This window comes from Sorex fumeus, unplaced genomic scaffold (assembly GCF_029834395.1).
Source record: "Sorex fumeus unplaced genomic scaffold, SorFum_2.1 ptg000126l, whole genome shotgun sequence".
NCBI classification, from domain to species: Eukaryota; Metazoa; Chordata; class Mammalia; order Eulipotyphla; family Soricidae; genus Sorex; species Sorex fumeus.
The window spans coordinates 6,048,551-6,076,061 of NW_026606183.1; the positions used below are offsets into that span (position 1 = coordinate 6,048,551).

The 27,511-nt window shown below is 44.5% G+C and overlaps 1 protein-coding gene across 1 annotated transcript; it reads right to left on the minus strand.

Annotated features, from left to right (window-relative positions):
- Positions 1 to 1,363: 1,363 nt before the first annotated feature.
- LOC130044989 (integrin alpha-X-like) lies at positions 1,364 to 26,485 on the minus strand. The gene is made up of 30 exons (XM_056137676.1): positions 26,428 to 26,485; positions 25,794 to 25,899; positions 25,008 to 25,120; positions 24,649 to 24,719; positions 24,421 to 24,535; positions 21,741 to 21,871; positions 21,510 to 21,655; positions 21,100 to 21,253; positions 20,677 to 20,827; positions 20,415 to 20,488; positions 20,120 to 20,249; positions 19,874 to 20,016; positions 19,573 to 19,713; positions 19,270 to 19,479; positions 14,046 to 14,176; positions 13,758 to 13,915; positions 13,504 to 13,658; positions 12,739 to 12,870; positions 12,585 to 12,658; positions 12,242 to 12,383; positions 4,910 to 5,026; positions 4,742 to 4,821; positions 4,542 to 4,625; positions 3,308 to 3,386; positions 3,092 to 3,199; positions 2,894 to 2,977; positions 2,597 to 2,710; positions 2,345 to 2,446; positions 1,950 to 2,060; positions 1,364 to 1,462 (listed from the first exon to the last, which is right to left on the minus strand). The coding sequence occupies exons 1-30, from the start codon at positions 26,483 to 26,485 to the stop codon at positions 1,364 to 1,366; spliced, it is 3,513 nt and encodes a 1,170-aa protein (XP_055993651.1).
- Between the last annotated feature and the right edge of the window lie 1,026 nt (positions 26,486 to 27,511).

Below are 27,511 nucleotides of genomic sequence, written 5' to 3' on the forward strand. Positions count from 1 at the left end.
AGTCTCATGGGAAGGGGAGTGGTACCGGCTTGTCCTTCACACCCTACCGAGGTCACAAGTTGCCCCCCACAAGTGGCTCTCCGGCAAGGCTATGGCTCCAGAGGGAAAAGGACTTAGTCTAGAGCCCAGCAGCTTGCGGCAGAAAAGTGAATGGACCATGCGTTAAACTACAGCGCCATGCCTCCCTGGGAGGGAAAGGGTGTTGCTCTCTTCCGTCCCCCCCCCCCCCCCTCCAGCCCCGCAGTTAGGTGACCGCGCCTCAGAGCTTATAGGAAAGCCAGGTATGAGCCAGCGGCAGTGACGGGGCAATCTCATGGTAAGGGGAGTGGTACCGGCTCGTCCTTCACGCCCTACTGAAGTCACGAGTTGCCCCCCATGAGTGACTCTCCAGCACAGTCATAACACCAGATGTATAGAAACCAATCTCGTAATTATTTGGCTCTTTGCAGAACTCCAAAATCGCGAGGCCACTATTGCAGCCACAGGAGATTATATGATTCTCATAATCAGCTATAGAAAATGAAGTATTTCACAATGCCTTTTCAGCAATTCTGATTGTTGGGGGGGAGGAAATTCTAAACAATAATGGTACATCTTTTGTCAAAACAATGAATGTAATCAATGTAGAGAAGAGTTAAGTGGAAATCATCTGCCTCACAGGCATTGGGAGGGGTGGCAGGGGGGTATATTGGGGTTCTTGGTGGTGAAAAATGAGTACTGGTGAGGGGAGAGGTGTTTGATCATTGTATGACTGAGACTTAAACCTGAAAGCTTAGTAACTTTTCCCACAGTGATTCAGTAAATAAATATAAGAAGAAAAACAATAAATAAATAAAATTATGGGAAAAATATTTTTATTAGTGAAACACCATGAGGTACAGTTGTAGACTTACAAATTTTTGTGCTTTGGTTTCAGTTATACAAGGATCGAGTACCCATCCCTCCATCAGTGCTCATCTCCACTACGAATGATCCTAGTATCCCTCCCACTTCTCCATACCCCCCATCCCACCCCACCTCTGTGGCAGGGCATTCCATTTTGTTCTCTCTCTCCTTTTTGGTGCTGTGGTTTGCAAAAGAGGCATTGAGTGGCAATCATGTTCAGTCTATAGTCTACTCTCAGCATGCATCTCCCATCCTGGGAGGATCCTCCCAACATCACAAAGAGTTTTGACCAAAAAAAAAGTGACCTTTCTCCAATAGAGCTCTCTATATAGACACACTGCTTCCTCCCAGAGAAAGAAAGCATCCTTATCCCATCCTCAATCAAGTGGGAACTTTCTTCCCCTCAGACCTGGCTGACGTGAGATGGTCAGGAAACTTCTCAGGAGAAAGAAATCCAAAGGAGACAGAAACTGCTTTTTTATTGGGTCACTTGAGGGTCTGATGTCGTGTTTTCCAGTTGAGTGTGTACATTTTCTTCCTTCATCATTTCTTTGTAATGGCGTTTGAAGAAACCAAGCTATAATAGAGAAAAAAAAATCAGAAGTCCTGTAGAAGAAGAAAAAGGTGAAGGGGAAAGATCACAAATTCAGTAACCCCTCCCAGTTCAAGCATCTTACTGCATATTTCATACAATTTTTTCCACCTGGACTTAACCCTAATTCTAGGTAAAATCACTTTCAGAATGAGAAACTGAAGCACTTTCCATACAGTCACAGAATCAGTATTGGTGTCAAAATCAAATTCAGGGCTATATTTTTATATTGTAATATGCTGTCAAAAAAGCATGTAGAAGGGCAAACTAGAGCAGAAAAGAAAGGGCAGGGATCAGAGGAGACCTTAGAATCAAATAGGAAGGCACAGATACAAAAGCCCATTGTGGACAGGTGATACCACGGGTGACCTCTCTGCACAAGATGCCTATCATGCGCAGTGACATAACAAGAATGTTTGCCTGAATAGTGGGATCAAATAGGGGTGGTGTAGAGTGTGATGGAAACACTCACCTTGTACAGTGCAGCTGTTATGAGAGCCAGCAGCAGCAGTCCTCCCACAGAGCTGCCCACAATGAGGGGGATGGGGTTGTAGACTTCATACTGTTCCAGCACTATCTCCATCTGGATCAGAGGTCATGACCCCATTAAAAAACATCAGGTCCCTTTCTTTATATCTCACTCTCCTCCGCTATAACACAACCTCTACCCCACTACTTGTTCCCCATACTGTACTGTTCAAGGAGTGAGATACAGAGCCATTTATGGGCTTAGAGACACAGTCCTGTCAAAAGACTTTTCATCCTCCCTCCCTCTCAGCTTGTGAGCAGCTCCTGACCCCAACATTGTAGATTCAGCATCAGGACCCCTCTTTTCAGTGTGGTCACTGCCTATCACCAAGTCATTACCTGTGTTCTCAAAAATGCCTCCTGCCCTGGAAACTGGGAATACATAGATCTGTTGAACATGATTTCAGCCACACTCATGACCAAGACCTTTTTCTGTGATATCTGCAAAAGTTAGGAGATAGAGCTGGAAAAATGGCCTTGAGGAAATTTCAGCACTTGAGAAATTCCCTGGTTTGAGTATGGACACAAAGATCCAACATGCCACTGAGTCCAGGAGGAGGAGGAATCCGTTATTTTGTTTGGTCTACACACCTGGCTGACCCATCCAAGGCTGAGGTTGCCTTTCAGGATGAAGTCAAGTTCCTCATGTCTACCAAAGGAGGGGATTTCACAGCGGAACCTAAGGCAGTTGGCAATGGAGCAGTCCTAGGGACACACAAGTAGCATAGGTTAGAAAAATATGGATTTGAAGACAAAAGAGAGCGCTAAATTATCTGATCTGAAGGGAGTAATCACTTCTGAATTCAGGAGGGCTGTGCAAATACCTATCTAAATTAAATCCGGATGTTATATGGCTTACAATAGAAGATAGCCCTGACCTCTCCTTACCAACACAGAAGTTTTCTGAATTTGGGTCAGGAAGTTGATCTCTGTAGGTGCTGTTTTCTCTGAAGAGCATTGAAAAGATGAGTTCTGGGAAGAGACACAGAAAGCAAGCATCTCACTGGGCAAACAGGAATTCATGAGAGACAGAAGCAATTCAGTTACAGGGCTTCGGCAGAGAATTCTAGCAGAGTTCATAGGCACCTGGAGCTGGGAGACCTTCGACTTTGTCCACACAGCCATGCGATTCAGTTCGACAGGAACCCAGATGTTGATGCTGACTGGTAGGTCCCTGTGTCCCAGATTGCTCACCTATAAAGTCTACAATTAGGATAAAGCCCAGGCAACACCACGACCATTCATAATCTCTTGCTCCTGGGCTTTAGCCCTAATGCAGTCTCCTGAATCGACATCACTTGCCTGGAACCTATGCTGAACTATGAAGCTTTTCTCCTCTTCTGAGGTCGAGAAGTTGAGGTACCTGGTGGATTGTTCATGACTGGGGAGAGAAGAGGCAAGGATGAATTTGGAGGAGTAACATGAAGACCTGAAAAGGTTTTTCATGTGGCCAATAGGGACATGAGGGGGCTTGGAATGAGGTCAGTGACTTGGGTGATATGAGAGTTTAAATAATAATTTTGTAATATCATGGTGACTAAGCACTGTCCTCCCATTGTTCATCGATTTGCTCAAGCGTTACTATGGGCTGGAGCAATAGCCCAGCAGATAGGGTGTTTGCCTTGCACGCAGCCGACCCGGGTTTGATTCCTTCGTTCCTCTCAGAGAGCCTGGCAAGCTACCGAGAGTATCCCGCCTGCACAGCAGAGCCTGGTAAGCTTCCTGTGGCGTATTGGATATGCCAAAAACAGTAACAACAAGTCTCTCAATGAAGATGTTACTGGTGCCCGCTCGAGCAAATTGATGAACAATGGGAGGACAGTGCTACAGTGCCACAGTGACTAAATTTTAAAAAATAAAGAATAGAGCTGGGATTCAAATTAGATACAAGGATCTTGAAGAAGTTTCCCATAGAGAATAGGGAGGGATGCAGTAATAGAAACTAAGAGGTATCCCACTTATATCCCTCTTATATACTCAGATATTGGAAGCCAGGACTACTCCTCAGTTTTCTTTTAAGGCTTTCATGAGCACTCAGGGTGATATCGGGTGCCCATGTGGGACACAGTTAAGGGTCAGAGAGACTCAGACTGATGCTGTTGACAAATCATTCCTTTCTGTCTTTCACAGGCCTTTCTGTGTACAGCTCATCCTCTGCTCCCTTGACTTTTATGGGTTTGGGACTCATAGGTGAGAACCACCCAGTGGGTGGACTCTTCTCTGGCTCAGCATAACTTCTCAGGTCAGCTCAGGCCCATGCATTTTGACCCTATAGCCAAATCAGCTCTTCATATGGTGGTGAGTCTCAACCTCTACCCCTACCTGTTTCACACCATGGGTGCCTGTTCTCTGCTTGAAATTTGAAACAGTCCAAATTCTAGGCCATCACTCCTACTCTGATTTCTCATCCCTGTATACCCTAGATATGCTTTCTGCTGTCTTTCAGTTCTGAATAAAAACTGTCTTCCCAATTTTTTTTCTTCTACCCAAATTTTGAGAATAAGAGTGGAACTCAGTTGAGATTGTGACGTGGCACCTCCTGATCACAGTGTCGACAGCATACTTCACAGGAATCTTCAGCTGAAAAGTTGTCTTGTTGGTCCTGGGAGTGTTATTCTCACTGGATAATGAGAAGGAAGAAATCCAGTTGACAAGGGTCTCAGAGAAAGCGATTGGAGGGCGGGGGTTGGGGGAGGGAGATAAAAAGACACTATTCCTGGGTCTGACCCACCTTACCTGCTTACATTAGCCCTCAAAAGTAGCTGGTCTCCCAGTTTGGCACTGGGAGACACGTCAAAAGTGGCCGTGAAGGTGATCTAATGAAGAGAGGAAATGGAAGAAGGCATTTACTGATGGGATAAGAGTGGGACTGGGGCATAAGGGATAAACAGAATCAAGGTAGACCTCGGTGTTTTCCTGAAAGATGAGGTGGTTCATGCTGCAGCGGGTGCTCCAAGTGCCCTGGCTTCCAGCTGGGGAACTTTCACATGCCAAGTTCAGGGAGCGTTTCTGGAGCTGATTCTAGGCAAAAACAGAAAAAAAATAATGATGAACAGTGACTGATTCAAAAATCAATACACACACAAAAAATATCTCTCAAATTTTTAATACTGAAACAATGAATTACAGAATTAAGAAACCGACCTTATTTAACAGTAGCATCAAAAAATAAACTACTTGAGCTTAAACTTAACAGAGGAGGTGAATCTACTTAAGACATTGTTAAAATTTATGTTCATGGATTTGAAGAATTAATGGTCAAAATGCCCATATTGCATCAATCAATTAAAAAATCAATGAAGTTCCCATAAAACTCCCAATAGGACAAATAATTCTAAAATTTGTATGGAACTCCTTCCAAAAAAAATGAAAGTAATTCTGAGAGCATAAAAAGAAAAATGGATGTCTCTTAATACCTGATTTCAAACTGTACCTAAAGTTATTATTTAAATAAACGGTATGGGATTGAAACAAAAACACATACATAAATGTAATAGAATTAAAGTACCAGAAATAAATCCACACATATATGAACAATCTGCAAGGGAAATAAGGTCAAACAATATTAAAAAGAAAGTCTCTTCAACAAACAGTGCTAAACAAGAAAAAGGTAAACTCATTATTCAAAAAAAATTACTCACAAAATTAACTTAAAAGGATTAAAGATATAAATATAAGAACTAGAACCATAAATAAATTGATGAAAGCACAATGAAGACACTAATAAATATAGATCACAAATATTCTTTGGAGACTTTTAATTTCAATAGCAAAGAAATAAAGAAAAATCAATAAATAAGACTGTATCAAACTTAATATTTTTTGTTATTTTTTGTTTTGGGGTCATACCCAGCGTTTTTCAGGGTTTATTTCTGATTCTGTGCTCAGGAATCACTCCTCGCAGTGCTGGGGGACCATATGGGATGCTGGGGATCAAATCTGGGTCAGTGGCATGCAAGACAAGCCCCCTACCAGCTGTACTATTGCTCTGGCTGTTAAAAGTGTTTTATACAACAAAAGAAGCCATTAAAAGGCAACCTTCCCACTGTTGAAAGATATTTTCTCTGTATATGTCTGACGAGGGGGTGATAGAAATATATATATAAGGCCCTCCCGTTGATCGTCGATTTGCTCAAGCGGGCCAGGTAACGTCTCCATTGGAGACTTTGTTGTTACTGTGTCTGGCATATCGAATACTCTCGGTAGCTTGCCGGGCTCTCCGAGAGGGGTAGAGGAATCGAACTCGGGTCGGCCATGTTGGCCATGTGTAAGGCGAACGCCCTACCCGCTGTGCTATCGCTCCAGCCACTAAATATATATATATATATATATATATATAGAGAGAGAGAGAGAGAGAGAGAGAGAGAGAGAGAGAGAGCGCTCATACAACTCAACAACAGAAAGAAAAACTAAATATGGGCAAATTCGACATATCTCCAAAGACATACCAATGGCCCACAGGCATATTTGAAAAATCTAACTTTGTTCATTATCCGGGAGGTACAAATCAAAACCACAATGAAATGCTACATCACATCTGTGAGAATAGCCTTAAAAGGACCCCAAGAAACAACAAGAGTTGACAAGAGTGTAGAAAACAAGGAATCCTCTACACTGTTAGTGGAAATATAAATTGATATAACCTCTCTTCAAGCAATATGGCAATTCCTTTAAAATAGAATTTCTTTAAAACCGGAATGGAGGGACCAGAGCAAGAAAATAACAGGCTAGAGCACGACCTTTGCATGCTTGAGGCTCCAAATTTAATTCCTGGCACCACACGTTCTTATGATTTCTGAGGACTACTCTTGGTGGTCCTGTGACCCCAAGCAATGTTGGGCCTAAACAACATCACATTGGTTGAGCCTAGTATTGAATTTGACAGGCTATTTCCAGAATTAACCCCAAGACCTCTGGTCATGCTTAGAGAAAAATTACTTCAAGAAAATACGAACATAATTGCCACTCAATGCTTGTTTTGCAAACTACAACACTCAAAAGGAGAGAGAGAACAAAAGGGAATGCCCTGTCACAGAGGCGGGGTGGGATGGGGGGATGAGGGAGGTGGGATGGATCCTGGGATTAGTGGTGGTGGAGAATGAAAACTGGTGGAGGGATGGGTACTCGATCATTGTATAACTGAAACCCAAGCACAAAAATTTGTAAGTCTACAACTGTACCTCATGGTGTTTCACTAATAAAAATTTAAAAAATAAAAAAATAAAAGCTTAGGGCTCTGTGGGAAAAAAAATAAGAAAATAAAACTATTCTTGGTGCATTCCATTTGAACAATATGAAAACACTAATTTAAAAAGATACATGGAGGGGAGCTCAGAAAGAGAAGGGAGGGGGTATGGTGCCACCAGCAGGTCAATCTGTACCTGTGAGACGAGTGCGTCAGCAGCCTCATGGCACCTTCAGACTTCCAGATACCCCAAAATTGCTGCTGTGCCTTTGGCCAGACCCCAAAAACTTGGGGCAAAGTTTACCAAGAAAGTAAACGGCCAAAAGTTAGGTATGTGGAAAACACACCCACAAACCACCTCCGGCTCAGCTATATAATTGGAGGCAAGGCCTCTTTGGTTCCTGATTGAACTGCTTAATGGACATGATCCCAGAGACTCAGAAACGAATCTCAGAACCCAGTGGCTTTAGGTAGAAATGCGTCTGGTCTCTGCAGTAGGCTACCGGTGCTGGGCCAACCCAGGTGGGAATAGGTTTCGTGCCTTGGCCTATTCCTCCTGGCGGCCCAGTGGCCGCCATTCGTCTGAGACCACTGGATAGTTACATTTGGGCCCCCAGTGACGAGACACACAGGGCCTCACAGGATGAGGGTGGAGCCGGGCTTGTCCTCCCCACCCCAACGAGACCCCAAGTCATCGCCCACGAATGGCCTCTCTGGCTCCTGATCAAGCTGCTTAACGGCCATGATCAGAAACAAATCTCAAAACCCAGTGGTGTTTGGCAGAAATGCATCCGGACTCCACAGTACGTTACTGTTGCCGGGCCACCCCAGGGAGGAAAGGGTGTTGTCCTTCCGCCTGCTCCCTCTTGAGGACTTGGTGGCTGTCATCCTCCAGAGGCCATTGGACAGTCAGGCTTGGGCCTGCAGTGACGAAACTTGTTGGGTCTCACTGGATGGGGCGGGGGGAGGTGGAGCCGGGCCTGTCCTCCCCACCCTAAAGAGACCCCAAGTCTCGCCCACAAACAGCCTCTCTGGCTCCTCATCAAGCTGCTCAACGGCCTTGATCCCAGAGACTCAGAAACAAATCTCGAAACCCAGCGGCTTTTGTCAGAAATGTGTCCGGACCCCGCAGTGGTTACTGTCGCCGGGCCACCCCAGGGGGGAATGGGTGCTGTCCCTCCGCCTGCTCCCTCTTGGCGACTTGGTGGCTGTCATCCTCCAGTGGCCATTGGACAGTCAGGCTTGGGCCCGCAGTGACGAAACTTGTTGGGTCTCACGGGATGGGAGGGGGGAGGTGGAGCCGGGCCTGTCCTCCCCACCCTAACGAGACCCCGAGTCATCACCCACAAACGGCCTCTCTGGCTCCTCATCAAGCTGCTCAACGGCCTTGATTCCAGAGACTCAGAAACAAATATCGAAACCCAGCGGCTTTTGTCAGAAATGTGTCCGGACCCCGCAGTAGGTTACTGTCACCAGGCCACCCCAGGGGGGAATGGGTGCTGTCCCTCCGCCTGCTCCCTCTTGGCAACTTGGTGGCTGTCATCCTCCAGAGGCCATTGGACAGTCAGGCTTGGGCCCGCAGTGACGAAACTTGTTGGGTCTCACGGGATGGGGGGGAAGGTGGAGCCGGGCCTGTCTTCCCCACCCCAATGAGACCCCAAGTCATCGCCCACGAACGGCCTCTTTGGCTCCTCATCAAGCTGCTCAACGGCCATGATCCCAGAGACTCAGGAGCAGATCTGTAAACCCAGTGGCTTTTGGCAGAAATCCCTCCAGATTTAAGTGTTAAAATTTCAGAACTTCAAAACCACATGGCCCTACTGCAGCCACACGACATCATATGTTATTCATAACCAGCAATAGAACACAAATTGTCTATTGTTGCCTTTTCAGCAGATCTGAGTGTTGGGGTAAAATCTTAAATAATGGTGGGTCTGGTGTCGAAATAGTGAATGTGATCAAACTAGAGAGAGAGTAATGTAGAAATCATCTGCCCCACAGGCAGGGGGAGGGTGTGGGATGGGGGTATACTGGGATTTTTGGTGGTGGAGAATGGGCACTGGTGAAGGTATGGGTGTTTCATTGTATGACTGAGACTTAGACCCAAAAGCTTTGTAACTGCTCTCACGGTGATTCAATAAATAAAATTATAAAAAATGGAAAAAGAAAGAAAAAGTAAGGTGGAGTTCATGCACAATTCAATCAGCTAATCAGTGGCTGAATAAATAGCAGTACTCCTACAAAAAAAGAAAAAAAAAAAAGAAAGCGAAGGGAACACCAAATAAAGGGTGTTGGGAGGATCCGCCCACGATGGGAGAGCATGCTGAGGGTAGACTGTCGACCAAGCATGATTGCCATTCAATGCCTCTTTTGCAGACCATGGCACTCAAAAGGAGAGAGAGGGAAATGCCCTGCCACAGAGGCAGGGTGGGATGGGGGTTGGGGGGGGAGGGGATGCTGGGATCCGTGGTGGTGGGAAATGCGCACTGGTAGAGGTATGGGTGTCTGATCATTGTATAATCGAAACCCAAGCACAAAAATGTGTAAGTCTACAACTGTACCTCATGGTGCCTCACTATTAAAAAATAAATAAATATAAAAAAAAATAAAAAAAATAAAAAGATACAAGGAGGGCTAGGGTGACAGTGTGGTTGTTAGATGCTTGCCTTGCATGAAACCAAACTGGGCTTGATCCTTGGCACCATATGTGGTCCCAAGTCTTGTCAGGAATGATCCCTGAGCACCAAAGCAGGAGTAAATTCTAAGCACTGTCAGATGTGACCCCCAAACAAAAAAAACAAAAAAGATATATGCATGTTTGTATTCATAGCAGTATTGGTTTCTAATGCATGAAAATAACCTAAACAAATTACTAATAAGGGCATTGTGGTATTTACTCAGTGGAATACTACTCAGCAGTTTAAATAAATGAAATTGTATCCTTTGCAACATGGATGGAACTTGTGATTCTATAATAATAAAAAATATCAAGAAGTGAAAGACAATCACTAGGTGGTTTCCTCTCAGTTGTGAAATCAAAATAACCAAAGCAAGTTAGCCCATAAATCATAACAAAAATAATTCAACTTCTGCAAAATGTTTTTTTATGTAGGAGTACAGCTATTTATTCAGCCACTGATTAGCTGATTGAATTGGGCATGAACTCCACCTTACTTTTTTTTCATTTTTTATAATTTTATTTATTGAATCACCATGAGAGCAGTTACAAAGCTTTTGGGTTTAAGTCTCGGTCATACAATGAAACACCCGTACCTTCACCAGTGCCCATTCTCCACCATCAAAAACCCCAGTATACCCCCATCACACACCCTCCTTCTACCTGTGGGGCAGATGATTTCCACATTACTCTCTCTCTCTACTTTGATTACATTCAATATTTTGACACCAGACCCATCAATATTATTTGGGATTTTACCCCAACACTCAGATCTGCTGAAAAGGCAACAGTAGACAATTTGTTTTCTATTGCTAGTTATGAATAACATATGATGTTGCGTGGCTGCAGTAGTGGCTGTGCGATTTTGAAATTTTGAAATTTTAACAATTAAATCTGGAGGGAGTTCTGCCAAAACCTGCTGGGTTCTGAGATTTATTCCTGAGTCTCTTGGATCATGGCCGTTAAGCAGCTTGATCAGGAGCCAGAGAGGCCATTCGTGGGTGACGACTCGGGGTCTTGTTGGGATGGGGATGAAAGGGCCAGCTCCACCCCCATCCCATGAGGCCCCGCGTGTCTCATCACTGTGGGCCCAAACCTGATTGTCCAATGGCCTCTGGAGGATGGCGGCCACCGGGCTGCCAGGGGGAATAGGCCAAGGCACAAAACCTATTCCTACCTGGGATGGCCCAGCGCCAGTAACCTATTGCAGGGGCTGGACGCATTTCTGCCAACTGCAAAATGTTTATTGGTTATCCAAAGTGAAAGAGGATGGATAGAAAAAGAATAGAAGGGGACTATGATGGAAATGGCACTTGAACATTGGGGGTCAGTTCAGTGAGACTTAAATGTATTACAGAGATATGAATCTGTACTTCATGAGTTATTTACTATTGCAAGTCAATGATATGTCAATAATTTTAATGTGGCAAAATGTTAATAATTGTTGTATGATATTTATGATATTTTAGTTAGTTTTTATCTTTTTTCAAATGTTTAACATTTAAAATATTTAAACTTTACCGCTTTTCCTTCATTCTCAATAGTTTTGAGTCTAAATTATATTTTTATATCCCACAAATAAATGCAGACATTCTATATCTGTCCCTCTCCTTCTGACTCATTTCACTTAGCATCTACTCTCCAAGTCTATCCATTTAGAGGCAAATTTCATGGCTTCAATTTCCTAAAAGCTGCATAGTATTCCATTGGGTAGATGTACCACAGTTTCTTTATCCATACAACTTCCAAACAACTATCAATTTTAAGTATAAAAAATTATTGGAACACAGAACACTCATTCCATATATTTGATCAAGAACTGCATTCACTGTACACGGTGCAGGGATGGGTGTTTGAACATTGTATGATTGTAACTCAAACATGAAAGCTTTTAACTGTATCTCACAGCAATTCAATTAAAAAAAAAGGAACCGCATTCACTCTACCACAACTGGGTGACATAGATATAGTAGGCACTGCTTGAGTGATAAAGCTGAAATTCTAACTATCTAATCCTGTAGGAACAGCATACCAAACTCTGGTATGTAGGAATCAATGAATTCAACTACTTCTACAGAACAGTGTTGTTAAATACTTGAAGACCATGAGGTGTTTTACTTTATAAGGAGAATCAAAGAAATTAAGTCAAGCTTCCTCTCTCACATTGGAAGTTTCCTGGGAAGTCAGTAGTTTCTGATAGTCATTTCCTATCTTAGAAATACCCTGAGTTGAATACAAGATGAGAGATACAAGTCACAGTCAATGAAACCTTATTTATCCACCCATGATCAGCTCAGAGGTCTGCTTAGAAGAGAGTATAAGCAATGGTAGCCTGAGCACATAAGTCAGCAGCTTCCTTCCCTAGAGAGAATACCTGGATCCCTGACACACGTCGATAAGACAAGTCTGCTGGGTAGAAGAAAGTAATTGCAGTTCCATAGGAGTCCTCGCCATTATTCCATACAGTTACTTTTATGTTCAGCTCCAAATTACTTCCCACCAACAAGGTCTTCGACCTAGGTGTTGGGGTAGAGAGAAGATGATTATGGGACTTGGACTAGAAATGGTCTGGGACTGAGATGGTGGGGAAAAGATGGGAACAGGAGGTCTGGTTTATGATCACAGGGTAAAAATATTAGGAAGAGCCAGGGGCAGGCCCTCCAGGTTCTAGGCAGGAGCCTGAGGAACCTGTGCAGGTCTAAGAGAACTGAACTCACTCAGGGAAGTCAAGGGAGATACCAAGGTCATCCTGGCATACATGGTCAGCTCCACAGTTCTTCTCAAAGGGAAGCTAAAAGCAAAGGGAAAGCAGGGTTTTTCTCTTCAAGACCTGGAATTTAACCCATCCTCCCGTCCAATTCAAGGACTCACAGAGGCCATGAAATATCTTTGTTCATCCATGGCCAGTACAGGCCGGAGGTTTCTATGAGAAGTGATGGGCTTGCCTTCCAAGGAGAAATTGAGACGCAAGATGATGGGGGTCACTGAGTCTTCCACACAGCTCTTCCAGAGGACAAATGGAAATGGACATTGAAGAGAGTAGATAGCTAAGGACACCCCATCGTAGTCACTAGTATTATCCTATTTCCTTGTCTGTGAAACAATACTCCTCTGCGCTCCATAACCACTCATTCCTACAGTTATACTAAGCAGAATCTCTGCTGTCCTCCTCCTTGAAAACCCCTCTCCCAGCTTTCTAAATAGCCTTCTCATTCTCTTTGGCTCCTCTCCACCTTCACTTGCTCCAAGAAGCTCTCTCTGCTCTTTTCCCTATGTTTATCTTTCTTCAAGGCATCCATGTTACCTGGCATCTACTGTCTAGGAACTTGAGAGATTTAAATCTTCCTCTAGTTCCCTCTTGGGGATGTCTATTTTGTTCCTGCTGTGTCTGTCCCCAGGGCCTTAGTTAGGTCCTTTCTCAGAGAATGAGCTTAATGTAAGAATTGCAGTTGTACTTGACTGCCATTCTTTTCTTAATCACTCATCAAGCCAACAAGTGTTATTAAGTATCTCCTTCATCAAAGGACCAAGCTGGGTTGAGACACAGCAAGAACCAGCGCATCCAGGTCTTTCCCCACTAGCATGCTGCTAGCCTCAGAATCCCCTCCACCATCAGGACTTTTTGAGTATTCTCACCAGGAGAAGCAACTTCTGGACCTCACAATGATCCCCTAATCCAAGAACTTGTACGCGAGTGAGATTCCGCATCTTTGTCTCCTTAAAGATGGCACGGGGACTCAGACGGCCAGGGTCCAGGGTCAAGTCAAAGCTCACAGAGCTTTGCAGGTTATCTATAGGAGAACGTGGGGAACAAAGAGTCAAGAACTCCTCAAGTTGGCAAGGAATAAGACTAGATACAAGCGTTCTGGGTCAGGGAGTAGAGGACTCACCCAGCTGACTCTTGGGACTTTGATAAATGTCAAGGCAGATTTTAGCTTCACCTAGTGTCTGAAAAGAGGTCGTCTCCTCCTTACATTCATATACAGATCTGGGAATCTCGGGGGGGCTGATGAAAATTTTTGGCAACACCTTGAGCACAGGTCTTGTCCTGTGGATAGAACACTAAACTGATGATGGGCCCCTTGTGTAGGGAGGATGAGCTGTGAAGTGGGAGAGATTGGTGTGTCTGAAGCAGAGCAAGGACTATCTGAGGAGCTTATGAGAAGGGCTGTTCTCACCTGAGCAGCAGTGTGTGTCCCCAGGCCCCCACAGCCAGGTCTTCTAGTCCATCCTGGCTTAGGTCCTGACCTCCACTCAGTGATTGTCCAAAATACTGGAGCCTGGAGGAGATCTGAGAGCTGGCAATCCGCTGGCCAGAGAGAAAAAAGGAGAGCCAGGTTGGAGATGAAGTAAATAGTAGTAAATAAACATCCAGAGGACCATGTTAGTAGAAATGTAGAAAAGACTTAAGATGTTACAGAGACTGGCACACATTCAAAAGAACAAAAGCAACAAGTGCTGGTGTGGATGTGGGGAACAAGAGACACTCTTTCATTGTTGGTGGGAAAGCCAGCCTTTCTGGAAAACAATATGGACAGTCCTTCAAAAACTAGAAATTGAGCTTCCATATGACCCTGCAATACCATTTCTGGGAATATATCCTGAGGTTGCAAAAAAGCACAGTAGAAATGACATCTGTACCTGTATGTTCATAGCAGCACTGTTCACAATAGCCAAAATCTGGAAACAACCCAAGTGCCCGAGAACAGACGACTGGTTAAAGAAACTTTGGTACATCTACACAATGGAATACTATGCAGCTGTTAGGAGAGATAAAGTCATGAAATTTGCTCATAAGTGGATAGAAATGGAGAGTATCATGCTAAGTGAAATGAGTCAGAAAGAAAGGGACAGATATAGAAGGACTTCACTCATTTGTGGAGTATAAAATAACATAACATGAGACTGATACCCAAGGACAGTAGACATAAGAACCAGGAAGATTGCTCCATAGTTGGAAGCCTGCCTCATGAGTGGGGGGATATGTGTACTGAAAGTAGATAATGGACCAAACATGATAACCTCTCAGTATCTGTATTACAAACGATAATTCCCAAAAGTAGAGAGAGAGTATGGGGAATATTGTCTGCCATGGAGGCAGTGGGAGGGTGGGAAAGGGGGGTATACTGGGGATATTGGTGGTGGGGAATGTGTACTGGCGGAGGGATGGGTGTTTGATCATTGTGTGATTGTAACTCAAACATGAAAGCTTGTCACTATATCTCATGGTGATTCAATAAAATAAAATAAAACGATTAAAAAAAAGACTTCAGGTGTCTAGGGAAGAAATGTCTCCAGGAAGTGCCTAAAAATAGGTGAGAATGAGGAAATGATGACTAGAGAAAGTAGAATTTTCCTAATACTACAGAAATGTAAATGGAAAGTGGGGTGGAAATTGATCTCTTGACCCAAGTTTCCTTCTTTCATTCATATCAGGTGTCTTAGGTTCCAGTTCTGATGCCTCCACTTATAGAGAGAGGGCTTCCATTTATGAGTCAAGATTAAATTCTTCGATGCCACTGTATATTCCCCTGAGATGAGGATAAAAGCTACCTCCCAGTTGAGCTATGAGAACTAAGTTAGTTGATCCATAGGGTTCTTGAAAGAGTACTGGGCACATGTCATAAGCCACACTGCTCTATAATTACAATGATAGGAAAGGACCTCAGAGCTCATTCAGTCCCACCTCTATTTTGCAGACAATTCCACAGTCACAAAGCCTCGAAGAGATCTACGGTAGACATGAAATAGGATTCCCTGGCTGTAAGCCCAAGGGTCCTTTCTACTCCCCCTTGTCCTCTTTAGAACAAGAAGGAACCAAGCCAAGAAGTGGAATGGCTGTACCCAAATCCTGTGTCCACCTCTGGGTCTCACCTCCTCTGTGCCCCTGCAATGACCCATCCCTTGGATAATTTCCCCTTTCAATCTCTGGGTGACACTTGATCTATAAACATTAAAAATAGAAATTAAGAATAAATATTAAGAATAGAAACATTAAGTAATAAAAGAGAAACTGTCAATGACTAAGGGAGTCTAGGAAAGAAGAAGAGTAGAAATAACACCAACACAGTCAAGTGCGCAAGAAAGCAGATCTCAACACATTGGTGTGTGGCCCAAGGACAAGGTGGAAGGGCAGGGTAAGCCCTTCCCTGTCAAGGAGCTGGCAAAACCATTTCAAAGGAAGGAAAATCATGATAGGCCACAAATCTGGAAAACCTTCCATGTAGAGTGAGGCCTTCCAGGCATAATCAAGTGACACCTGTCATCAAAGGCCTATGTGCCTGTGCCACTGAGCCACATGACAATAGATTTTCAACAAGAATTTCACCTTCTTCTTAAATTCTTTTTTTTAAATGGATCACTGTTCCCTATTTTTAAAAAAACTTTTATTAGTGAAACACCATGAAGTACAGTTGTAGACTTACACATTTTTGTACTTGGGTAATCCCTTCACAGTTGTTACCTGTATTAATAATAGCTGATTGTAGTAATAGACAACTATTATATATGGCAGGCACATAGTTATATACATGCTACATAGGTGTTAGATGCAAATAGAAATATGTATGAGACATGCATTCCATATGTACTAACTCATCCCATCCTTGCAATGGTGGATGGTTAGAAGTGGTTAGGATTGGTTCTATAGTAATCACCATTTTACATGAGGAGGAACTAAACAGAGATAAGTGAAAAATGACCAAGGTTACAATACTGGAGAGTGACAGAACTGTAGACACTTCTTTTTTCTGTAAACATTCTTTTTCTAACAACTTTTTCAAAATATAATTTAAGGGGCTGGAGCAATAGCACAGTGAGTAGGGCATTTGCCTTGCACGTGGCTGACCCGGGTTCAATTCCCAGCATCCCATATGGTCCCCTAAGCACCGCCAAGGGTAATTCCTGAGCGCAGAGCCAGGAGTAGCCCCTGTGCATCGCCGGGTGTGACCCAAAAAGAAAAAAATATATAATTTACATTTAAACCCTTTTTAAGTGTACAACTTGTGCTATAGTGATATTAAAACAGGTAAGGTGCCTGCCTTGCAGACAGCAGACCTAGGTTCAATCCCTGGCACCACATGTGGTCCTCTAAGCCCACCAGGAATGAACCCTAAGAACATAGCAGAGAGTAAGGCCTGAGAACACTGCCCAGTATGCCCCCCCCCCAAAAAAAAACAATCTACCTGTACCCAAGTCCAGTCTTAGTCTGATTTCTCTCTCTAGAATTTAGTTTGGTCACTCTAGCTCTGTGGAAGCAAGCAGTCTACTGTGACCAGCTTCTTTCACCTAGTATGATGTGTTCAAGGTCATCATGTTGTTGGTTGTGTCACTACTTCAACTTGTTTTAAACAGAATAACTTTCCATCTTATGGAATTCCACATATATTTATGTATTCATCGATTGATGAGCATTTGATTGTCTTCGCATTTTGGTTATTATGAATAATATTCACACTTAACTTTTGGAAAGGCAGCTTTGGGGGAACATTTGGGAAAGCATTGATTTTTGGCCCTGGTGTTGCCCAGAAGCTATTCCTGGATATATACTCAAGAGTTATATCTGGCAGCTCTCAAGTGACTGTAAGTGGTTCCAGGACTTCAAATCTCATTAGAAGACAAACACCTTAACCCCTGTACATCTCATTATTCCATTGGTTCCATTCTTAACTTTTTATTTGACCTATGCTTTCAATTTCCATAGACAATTACATCTTATTTCTAGGATTGTAATTGCTGGGTCATCAGTAACTCTGTATTAAGCCTTTTGAGGAATGCCACACTGTTTTCCAAAGTTACAGCCCCATTGTACATACTCCCATGGGGTATGAAGATAACAAATCTTCCATATTCTTTCTAACAGGTGTTAAATTCTATCCTCATAGTAAGTAAGACAACTAACTTATCATCTTTCCATGTGTGCCTTGACCCCCTATATATCGTTTTGGAGAAATGTCTTTTCAAACGCAGGTATAAGGGTTTTGTGACCAAAATCTCCAGGCTCTCATGGAGTTGAAAATGGTGACCTCTCCCATATTTTTGTGTTTCCGGGAGCCTGGCAGTCATGCCCATATACTGCACCATATAAGCTCATTAATGGCCATGATCCAAAGACTCACAAATAAACTTCAGAAGAGAGCAACAGGCTGCAGAGATGCCTCAGATCTCAAAGTCATCATCCAGTTAAAATGTTAACTTCAGCTCTAGCATCCTATTTAAAATTTTAGTTCCTGGAGTGACATCTCATACTCTATCCCTGCTGATGTACCAAGAGTAGCACACCACATCTGATGGGATGTAAAATATAAGGCAACCTATTTCGATCTTTTATATATACATATATATGTATATGGGCGGGAGCGATAGCACAGTGGTAGGGCGTTCGCCTTGCACGTAGCCAGCATGGCCGACCCGAGTTCGATTCCTCTGCCCCTCTCGGAGAGCCCAGCAAGCTACCGAGAGTATCTTGCCCGCACGGCAGAGCCTGGCAAGCTACCCGTGACGTATTTGATATGCCAAACACAGTAACAACAAAGTCTTCAATGGAGACGTTACTGGACCCGCTCGAGCAAATCGATGAACAACGGGAGGACAGTGACAGTTTCAGTTATATAGTGTATATATGGGATATATATACATATATATGCACACAAGGGTCAACCTCTAAGGAAACTTTTTTGGATCATTTTAGTGGATTATTTAGCAAGCAATACAAAATAAATTATTTAGAACCTGCTTTGGGGCGAGTTTGGGTGGTGGTGGGAAAATTTGAAATAATGATGGTGAGATGGTGTAATGGTATTGGGATTGGTATTGGAATACTGAATTCAATAAATTATTGTGAACAACTTTATAAAAGTAATTTTTTAATGTCTTTTCAGATCCTGTGCCTGGTTTGTCACTGGGGCTTCTTAACTTTTCCAAGAAATGTATTTCTGCCTTTTGGACGTTTGGCAGATTACTTATGGAAGGAGGGAATGAAGAAAATCACATCACATTCAAGGAGAGGAAAAAGTGGGCCACAAGTTCTACGTTGTCCCTTATCCATTATACACCTGGACAAGGCAAGTCATTTCTTTTCTTCATTTATCTGCTCTCACTTGTTTCACTCCATCTATAAAGTGACTTTGATAATACCACACTTATGTACCTTAGAAAGTTACAGGTGGATTAAACACCCAATGGGAAACCCACATACCTACTAAATTCTCATACAAAGCAGGATGCATACCCATCAAAATTTCCTTTTCTCAAATGCTGTAGATTTTTCTTGCTGCCTACTTTTACCAGTGTCACTTTACCAAAGGAGGCATGGTGAGGGAGAGGAAAAATTTTCAAGTGGCCATATGGAAGACACAAGAAACAAGAAAAGGTTGTAGCGGAGGCGTCTGTGATCACACTCACCTGGCTATGGGAGGGGCTGATGCCCAGGTCGGGGGTTCCATGAAACAGGTAGACAGCACCCCGGTTCTCCTGCTCTCCTGGAGCCCCGATGGCCACGTCCGTTAGCTTGTCCCCATTCACGTCCCCCAGCACTGTCAGGGCTGCCCCAAAACAGCCCCAGGGATGACCTTGAACCCCTCGGAGAATTTCCTCACATTGCCACCTAGCCCTCTGATAAATAAAATGTGTCAGCCTTCACCCAGGCAACCCTGTCCCCCTATTCCCACAACCCATCCCCACAGCCCAGACCTCTCAGATACTTACCCCCTGAGGCCAAGGGCACACAGACACCTGCCCCCCTCGGGTCTGCTCATAGTAGTGGGGGGCTCCGATGAGGACCAGGTCAGTGCTACCATCTCTGTTCACATCCACAGAGCAGAGGGAGGCCCCAAAGTAGGAGCCAATCTAGAAGGTAGAACCTGGTATCAGCCTATCTTCCCCTGCCAGAGGCACCTCTTCTGGGCCAAGTGCTTCCTCTCCTCAGCACCAAGTTTCAGATGCCCCTCATTTCTTCCCTCAGGACCCCTGCACACCCCGTCCACCTTTGTGTTCCACCACACCTGACCTGGGTCCCTGTGACTTCCTTATTCAGCCTCCATTGTCTGTCCACCTGGGTGAAGATGACAACCTTCCCAGTATGCTGGTAGCGGGGAGCCCCCAGGACAAGGTTCTGCACCCCCTTCCAAAGGGCCAGCTCGGTGGAGTAACCTGATGGGATCAGTGGCTAGAGTAACCTGAGGGGAGCATCAAGTGCTCCCTCCTTCCCAGGCAGCTCACCTCCCACTTGTCACCCCTCACAGCCTTTCCTCACCCAGGTAAGAGTCCCTCATGTCCACATTTTCCTGAGACATGTTGATGAAGGTGGGCCTTGTGCTTGAAGGGTACAAAAGAGCACCTCCAGACCAGCTGAAGCTCCCTACAGCCCCCAGGACTGGTCCTTCCTGAGAGTAAAAAATTACTGGATGAACAAGTGGGAGTGCAAAGCAGAGATTCTGTTCCAAAAAAAGGCCTGCCACCGGCTCCACTCACTCACCTGCACCCACCATTCCTCCCCTCCTCCCTTATCTTACTCATCCTTCTTCAGTTGTTGAAAAGTCCCAACTCACAGGCGTAAGCACAGCACTGAAGCCCTCCTGGGACATCTCAAATTCAAAGGAACTGCTGCTTGTGGTTTGTGTACCTGGGGGAAGGCATGTCATTGGCATGATGAGGCAGAGACAAGCTATGCCTCAACTCTCAGGGGATCTTATACTGGAGACAAGTACACAAAGGGAGGTGTTGGTGTTCATGAACAAAACCCACTCTCTGGGCGGGGGTTATAAACTAATGGTTTCTAATCTGAAACAATTATTCCCATCTCTGACGTACCCTCAATAGCAAAGATCTTCTCTTTCAGTTTGTTCTGAATATCTTTCAAAGCATCAAAGTTCTCCACTCGAAATATATGTTCATTGGAGGGCTCTGACGCAATGGCCTCTAATTCTTGATATGAACGCTTGTTTTCAAAAGCATATCCCACCTGTCATCAAACCAACTCAGTGAAAATAATTATAAATCAATCTGCAATTCTAGTAATTCTGGGTGCTGATAATCCTCCCATAGCCCAGAAACTCCCACGGGCAAGGAAATGAGCTTCAAGAACATCATGGAAAGGAGGATACAGATCAAACAGTGTTACCATCCTGAAGGTAGTAGAAACTGAGAACCTGGTATTCTGTCTTTGAAATGGAAGCTGTCCTAAGGAAAATCAAGGTGAGAAAATGATGAAGGGAGGACATCCCCACATCTTACCCCTACTGCATAGCGAACAATGCCCTTTGCCTCTGCCTGGGGGATGACTTTCTCATAGGTCAGGAAATCACCCTCTTTCTTCCCATCAGTGATGACGATGAGGATCTTGGAGGCATCCTTTCGGGCCCCATTTGAAGCAGTGAACAAATAGTATCTATTAGGAAAAAGGAAAATTCAGAGGTCTGTGAACAGAGCTGTTTCTAAGCAGCTGATGTTTAGGGAGAATGCAGTGTCACTCCTGGTCCAGGAGGCCCTTATTTCACCATCCCTTATCCCAACTGACCCTCAGCATGGCAAGGAGACTGCAGGCCAAACAGAAGTCCCTATTGGTCTGTTTCTTGTGGAGACAAATGTACCCTCCAAAAGATCCAGAAGTTTTAGGGAAGGAGCTGGTAAAAATCAACACTCACGTGGCCCATTGAATGGCTGTAGCTGTGAAAGTGGCCCCACCCAACTGCTGAACCTGGTCCAGCAGTTTTAGTGGGTCTGACTTGCTTGTGAATTCCTCGAAAGTGAAGAGCACAGTGAACTTGTGGGAGAACTGCATCAAAGAGAACTGCGGAGGGATCACATAGGATTGCATGAGGATGCTTCACCAGAATTCCGTGCCCACCTCTCATCCACCACCACCCAAAGTTCACCTGAGAGTTGGGTCTTGGGAACTGCATAATCACAGACTTCACAAATGTCAACATCTTCTTAAAATTCTCGGAGCTGATGCTGCCTGAGCCATCAATCAGGAACACAATGTCTTGCTCTTGCCTGGGACACTCTAGGAAAGGAGGTGGTCCTAGTAAGTCCAGGGACCTCAAACTCTAGCCTCCAAGAGCTCAGGGCTTCCCTAAATATTGTCAGGAGCAGAACCATTGATCTTCTGGAGTCTCTAAAGAGGCTCCATCTCTGACTCAACTGCTCACACGACACAGCCAGTCTAGTTGAGGAAGAGCAAAGGAAGTTCCTCCAATCCAGGGGCCCCTCTAGAAACTGAGGTCTACCTCTGTTGTCAGGGAGCCTTCCCCGAAGTCCTCCCTCACCTCTCCCCCATTATCTGCATCCTGCAAGAGAGGACTCTACTCTCACCCTGGTTGTGTCCATCCTTGTCGAATAATCCCAAACTGTACTTTCACTCAACATCTGTAATGGGGCCCCAGCCAGCAGCCACACTGGCCTGTTCTCAGCTTCAGTGTGACCCCGCAGGATCTCCAAAGAGTCAGAGAGGGCAGATTCAGTTTCAACCCTAACTTTTATCTTCCCCTTCTGCCCTGAAGGACTCTTAACAGAGATAGTGGTGACCTGAGTGGTGAGGTCTTGAGGCTCTGGAAATAACCCTCTATTCAGTGGCCAAATATCAGTTTCCAAGAGGGTCTGAGAACATGAAACCAAGGAGGGGGCCTCAGTTGGCTGTGGCTGGGTTTGAAAAGCTCACCATTCATGTCCTTATCTCCCACCCTACTCAGAACCAGGGAAGCCAGGCCCCATGCCTCAAGCTGCATACACATGTACATATACACATACATCAAACCCACATATGTACACACAACCATACACATACAAATGCATGCATACATAAACAACATACCTAATATGTGCATGTGCTCACATAGACCTATGTGCATTTGTGTGCTTCCATACAAATATATTCTCTTGTAGACCCCTACACCCATGTACACGAATGCATTTGCATCCACACATACACCTGTATACATGTATGGTCATGCTTATACATAAATATGCATAGATAGATAGCATGCGACAGGGACAAATGGAGACGTTACTGGCGCCCGCTCGAGCAAATCGACGACTAACGGGAAGTTAAGTGATTAAGTGATTAAGATGGGTGTGCATAGATGCATGTGCACACGCATACACTCATACACACACACAAACACAGACACATACAAACTCTCTCTTCTCAGACTGTCTGCATCATCGTCACCATTCCCCTCTGCTGCACAAACCATTTGGGTAGCCCTGGAAGCGCTGGGTGAAAATACATCCCCTCTCCCAGAATAACTAGTCACTGGTACTGATTAAGCACCATGCAAATCACTACTCTGCTCTGAACCACAAGGTGTCCTCTCGGCACTAGGAGTGTCATTGTCTCCATCTGATGGACCAAGAAGCTTATGGTTGGAGTGGTAAGGTGACAGGAAAGTCCTGCCATGGATGGTGATGAGGTAGGGTGCCAAAGCACAGTGTGTACTCAACCCAGGTTTAAAACCACTCAAACAGGCAGTTAATATTTCCCCAGCTCCTTTCTATATTCACTTAACAATAGTGTCTTTGACTCCAGTGCACCCCAGTCAGAGATGCATGGGCTTCCAAAAGCACCAGATAACCACAGAGACTGGAACACAACCAGATGAACAAGAACAACCAGTTATGGCACAGATTTGGGGAGAAAGGGACTCTCATTCAATGCTGGAAATGCCAGTTGGTCCAGCCTTTTTTAAAAACCATATGGACATTCCTCAGAGAACTAGAAATTGAGCTTTCATTTGACCCAGCAATAGCGCTTCTGGAAATATACACTGGGGATCAAAAAACACACAGCAGAAACACCATCTGCACATCGATGTTCATTGCAGCACTATTCACAATGGCCAGAATCTGGAAACAACCTGAGTGCCCAAGTACAGACAAATGGATAAGAAATCATGGTATGTCTACACAATGGAACATTATACAACTGTTAGGAAAATGAAGTCATGAAATTTGCCTATAAATGGATGGGCATGGAGAGCATCATGCTGAGTGAATGAGTTAGAGGGAGAGCGACAGATATAGAATGACTGCATTCATTTGTGGGATATTTAAAAAATAGTATGAGACTAATATCCCAGGGAAAACAGAGGCCAGGAGGATTAGTCAGTGGTTCGATATTACCACAAGTGTGTGTGGTGGGAGGCAGAGGGTAGATAAGATAGAGGAAAGTCCATAGGGCAACAATAATAGTAAATAATCACCCTGGACAAGAACTGAGTGTTGAAAGTAGGTAAAAGAATATACACAATAACCTTTCAGCATCTGTATCTCAAACTATAATGCCCAAAATGAGAGAGAGACAGAGAGAGAGAGAAAGAGAGAAAGAAGATAGGTGCCAGCCATAGAAGCATACTGAGGTGGAGGGAATTGAAGGAGTGGGAGGGAAACTGGGAATATTGATGCTAGGAAGTAACACTGGTGGAGGGATGGATGTTGGAACATTGTATGACTGAACCGAATCATGAAAAATTCTGTAACTGTATATCTCACAGTGATTCAATTAAAAATAAACAAACAAACAAATTTATAAAGCACAGCGTAGCCCTGAACACTTACCTTGTAGGACATTGGGGAGCATCTTGACTGTTGAGAAGTTGTGCTCCATCAGGAAGCAGAGCCCAGTTAAGTACAAGTTCTCCCTGCAAGCCTGGTGCACGGTAGGGCCACAGGCCTGGGAACAGAGGGGTTTCTTGAAACTCCTGCCTCTGCCCTACCCTTTCACATACACCCCAAATACCCTAAGCCCAGCAGCCCAAACACCCCATGTCTCAAGGTAAAACTCACCAGCAGCTGAGAAGATCTGGTGTCAGCTGCGAGGGATAAGCCCAGAGACATGTTCACGGCCTCCTGGGGGACTGAGGGAACAAATGTGCACATGTCCCCTTAGTATGAGGGAGCCTGTGTAAGACCTGATCAGGGTTTAGGAGACAAGGAGTCCTTACAAGAAAGGGGGCTTCCAGGTCTTCATGGAGATATAGGAAAAGGGAATCCAGACCTGTGACGTGGGAGGCTTTCGGTGGGTTAGGAAGTCTGTCTACAAGGAGAACTGAAGCTGGGAATATGGGAAGGGGAGTCTCCTGTGGTTTCTGAAGTACTCAGAACAGGGGGATCTAGATCTGGGTCCCAGGACAGCTGTGACTCACCCTGGAGGAAGATTTGTTCACAAGTGCCCTTGAGGTAGTCACACCGGTAGAGGCCACCCGTGTGATTGGCAGCAGTTATCTCCTGGGGGGCTCCCACCACCAGATAAGAAGCCCTGCAATCAAAATCATGGAAATTGATAGCAGACTGCCTCTTCAGTCAGTCTGTACTGTACCTTTGTCTCCTCATCTGAAAAGTGCATTGTTATCTTAATGGACATCTTATCTTAAACTGATCTTAAATAGATAACAATTTAAGTTCTGCACGGGAGGAACTTTTGCCTGCTTTATTCTCTGGTGGGGGCATATAGTAGGTGCTTAATAAATGTTTATTGAATGGTTGATTCCAACCTCATAACATTGCAGGGAGGACTAAGTCAGTGCAGGGCATTTGGTGCTCAGTAAATGTTAGCAGCTGGGGCTGGAGCAATAGCACAGCAGGTAGGGTGTTTTCCTTGCACGTGACTGACCTGGGTTCAATCCCCGGCATCCCATAGGGTCCCCCAAGCACCGCCAGGACTAATTCCTGAGTGCAGAGCCAGGAGTAACCCCTGAGCATTGCTGGGTATGACAAAAATCAAAACATAAAAGAAAATAAACAAATAAATGAGTAAATGTTAGCAGCTGCCCTGTTGATAATAGGGAAGCACCTGCGATCTGTCCAGCTCTCTTGAGCCTTGGGGAATGGCCACGGCAGACAGGGAAGCCCAGAGCTAAAGGGCAGGGAGTGGGTATCACAGAATCCTATGCAAGGATCCAGAAGCCTATCCCCACTGACCCAGTCCTCACCTGGAATAAGTATACTGAACCACACTGTGTCCAAACCCGGGCCTGTATAGGCGGAAGATTGTTGGCTGCTCCGTGTCCAAGTTAAAGCAGAAAGACGAAGTCAAAACTGAGAGAAAGGAGACAAGAGTCTCTTGGTCTTCCTCCTGCTTCAGCTCCTCATTTGAACCATCTCCCCAAGTCCTCACTCTCCCCTCCAGACCAGTGCAGCAATATCTCAGGGTCTCCCAAGCATTATCCTGCTTCTCCCCTTGAAAAGTTCCAGAGACTGTTCTACACTCATTGGCAAATATTTGTTATCTATTTCTGTAGAAAACACCCAAATTTCAAAGACATTCCTTCCCCTCTCCTAGCCCAATGGTTCCTTGAAAGGAGAGTTTAGGAAAAACTAGGGGTCAAGGGGATGCTGAAACTGAGTACAAGTTCATTTGTTCTGCCCTGTGAGAATCTCTGAACTGTGAGTCTTATAGTGTCTCCTTCAGCACCCGATGAGTTCCCTTGACTCTGTTCCTCGATATCCTGTTTCTGGAATTCAAAGATCAAGTAACTCCAACCCCTTCTCCTAAAGTAAGCTCATATGATGCTTTCTCAGTTCTGTCCCTCTCTGATCCCCTTATCCCCCGGGATTCCATCTTACCCATCAACAGGAGGAGGGAACTCTTGGTCATGATGACAGGAATGGCAGACATGGGCATGTCAGCTTCTGAAACACCAGATAACAGCTGTAGAGACTAAGATGGAGAGGGAACTTGTAAGCAAAGATATGGTCAAGCGGCCAGAAGGAAGTTTTCAGAATGACTCAGATGTCTAGGGTGGAGAACACAGCTAAAACACACATTTGCTGTTTGGGGGCCCACACAGCCCACAAACACCCAGCTCAAGCCTTGCCAACCAGAGGTGACGGGGTTGCTCCTCTGGTCTAGTATCATGCTGAGAAAAATGAGTCAGAAGGAGAGGGACAGACATAGAATTATTGCACTCAATTTTGGGTTGTTACAAAACATAGTATGAGACTAATACCCAAGGACAGTAGAAAAAAGGGCCAGGAGGACTAGTCCAAGGTTGGAAGCTTGCCACAAATTGGGGAGGGCACTTAGGATAGAGAAGGGACCACAGTGACAATGATAGTTAGAAATGAACACGCTGCACAAGAGTGGAGTGCTGAAAGTAGGTAAAGTGATAGACATGATAACCTTTTAGTACTTGTAATGCAGGCTCTAAAGCCCAAAAGGAGATAGAGATAGTGAGAGAGAAAGAGAGAGAGAAGAAGGAGGGGAGAGGGCTGGTGGGAGGGAAACTGGGAACACTGGTAGTGGGAAATATAAACTGGTAAAGGGACTGGTGTTGTATGACTGAAATCCAATCGTGAACAAGTTTGTAACTGTTTATCTCACCGTGATTCAGTTAAAAACATAAACATGAAAAGACAAGACTCGGGTGTACAAAAACCTCCTGACTTGATCCACCTGTACCAGTTTCCATCTTTTACTGGCAGAAGGTTCTCCATGACTTTGGAAGTTCTATCTGGGAACAGGGAAAGGACAGGTTCTAAGGTGGGATCAGAGCACTCACGGAAACATTCATGGTAGGAAGCTTCCACTTTAGACCTAGGAATCTCTGGGCCAAGGAATCTGGCAACAGGTCCTGGAGAAATCCAATCTGGGTCCTTGCTTATTTGTTTGTTATTCACTCAATAAGCCTAATTTGCTTTTTTTTTAAAA

Bases quoted from the DNA above. Each gene is read 5' to 3' on its own strand.
- LOC130044989 (XM_056137676.1), bottom strand. From the start codon at position 26,485: ATGCCCATGTCTGCCATTCCTGTCATCATGACCAAGAGTTCCCTCCTC. The intron at 24,720-25,007 runs GTGAGTCACAGC...TTGTTCCCTCAG, and splicing joins TGAACAAATCTTCCTCCAGG to TCCCCCAGGAGGCCGTGAAC. The intron at 12,384-12,584 runs GTGAGTTCAGTT...CCCAACACCTAG, and splicing joins ATCTCCCTTGACTTCCCTGA to GTCGAAGACCTTGTTGGTGG.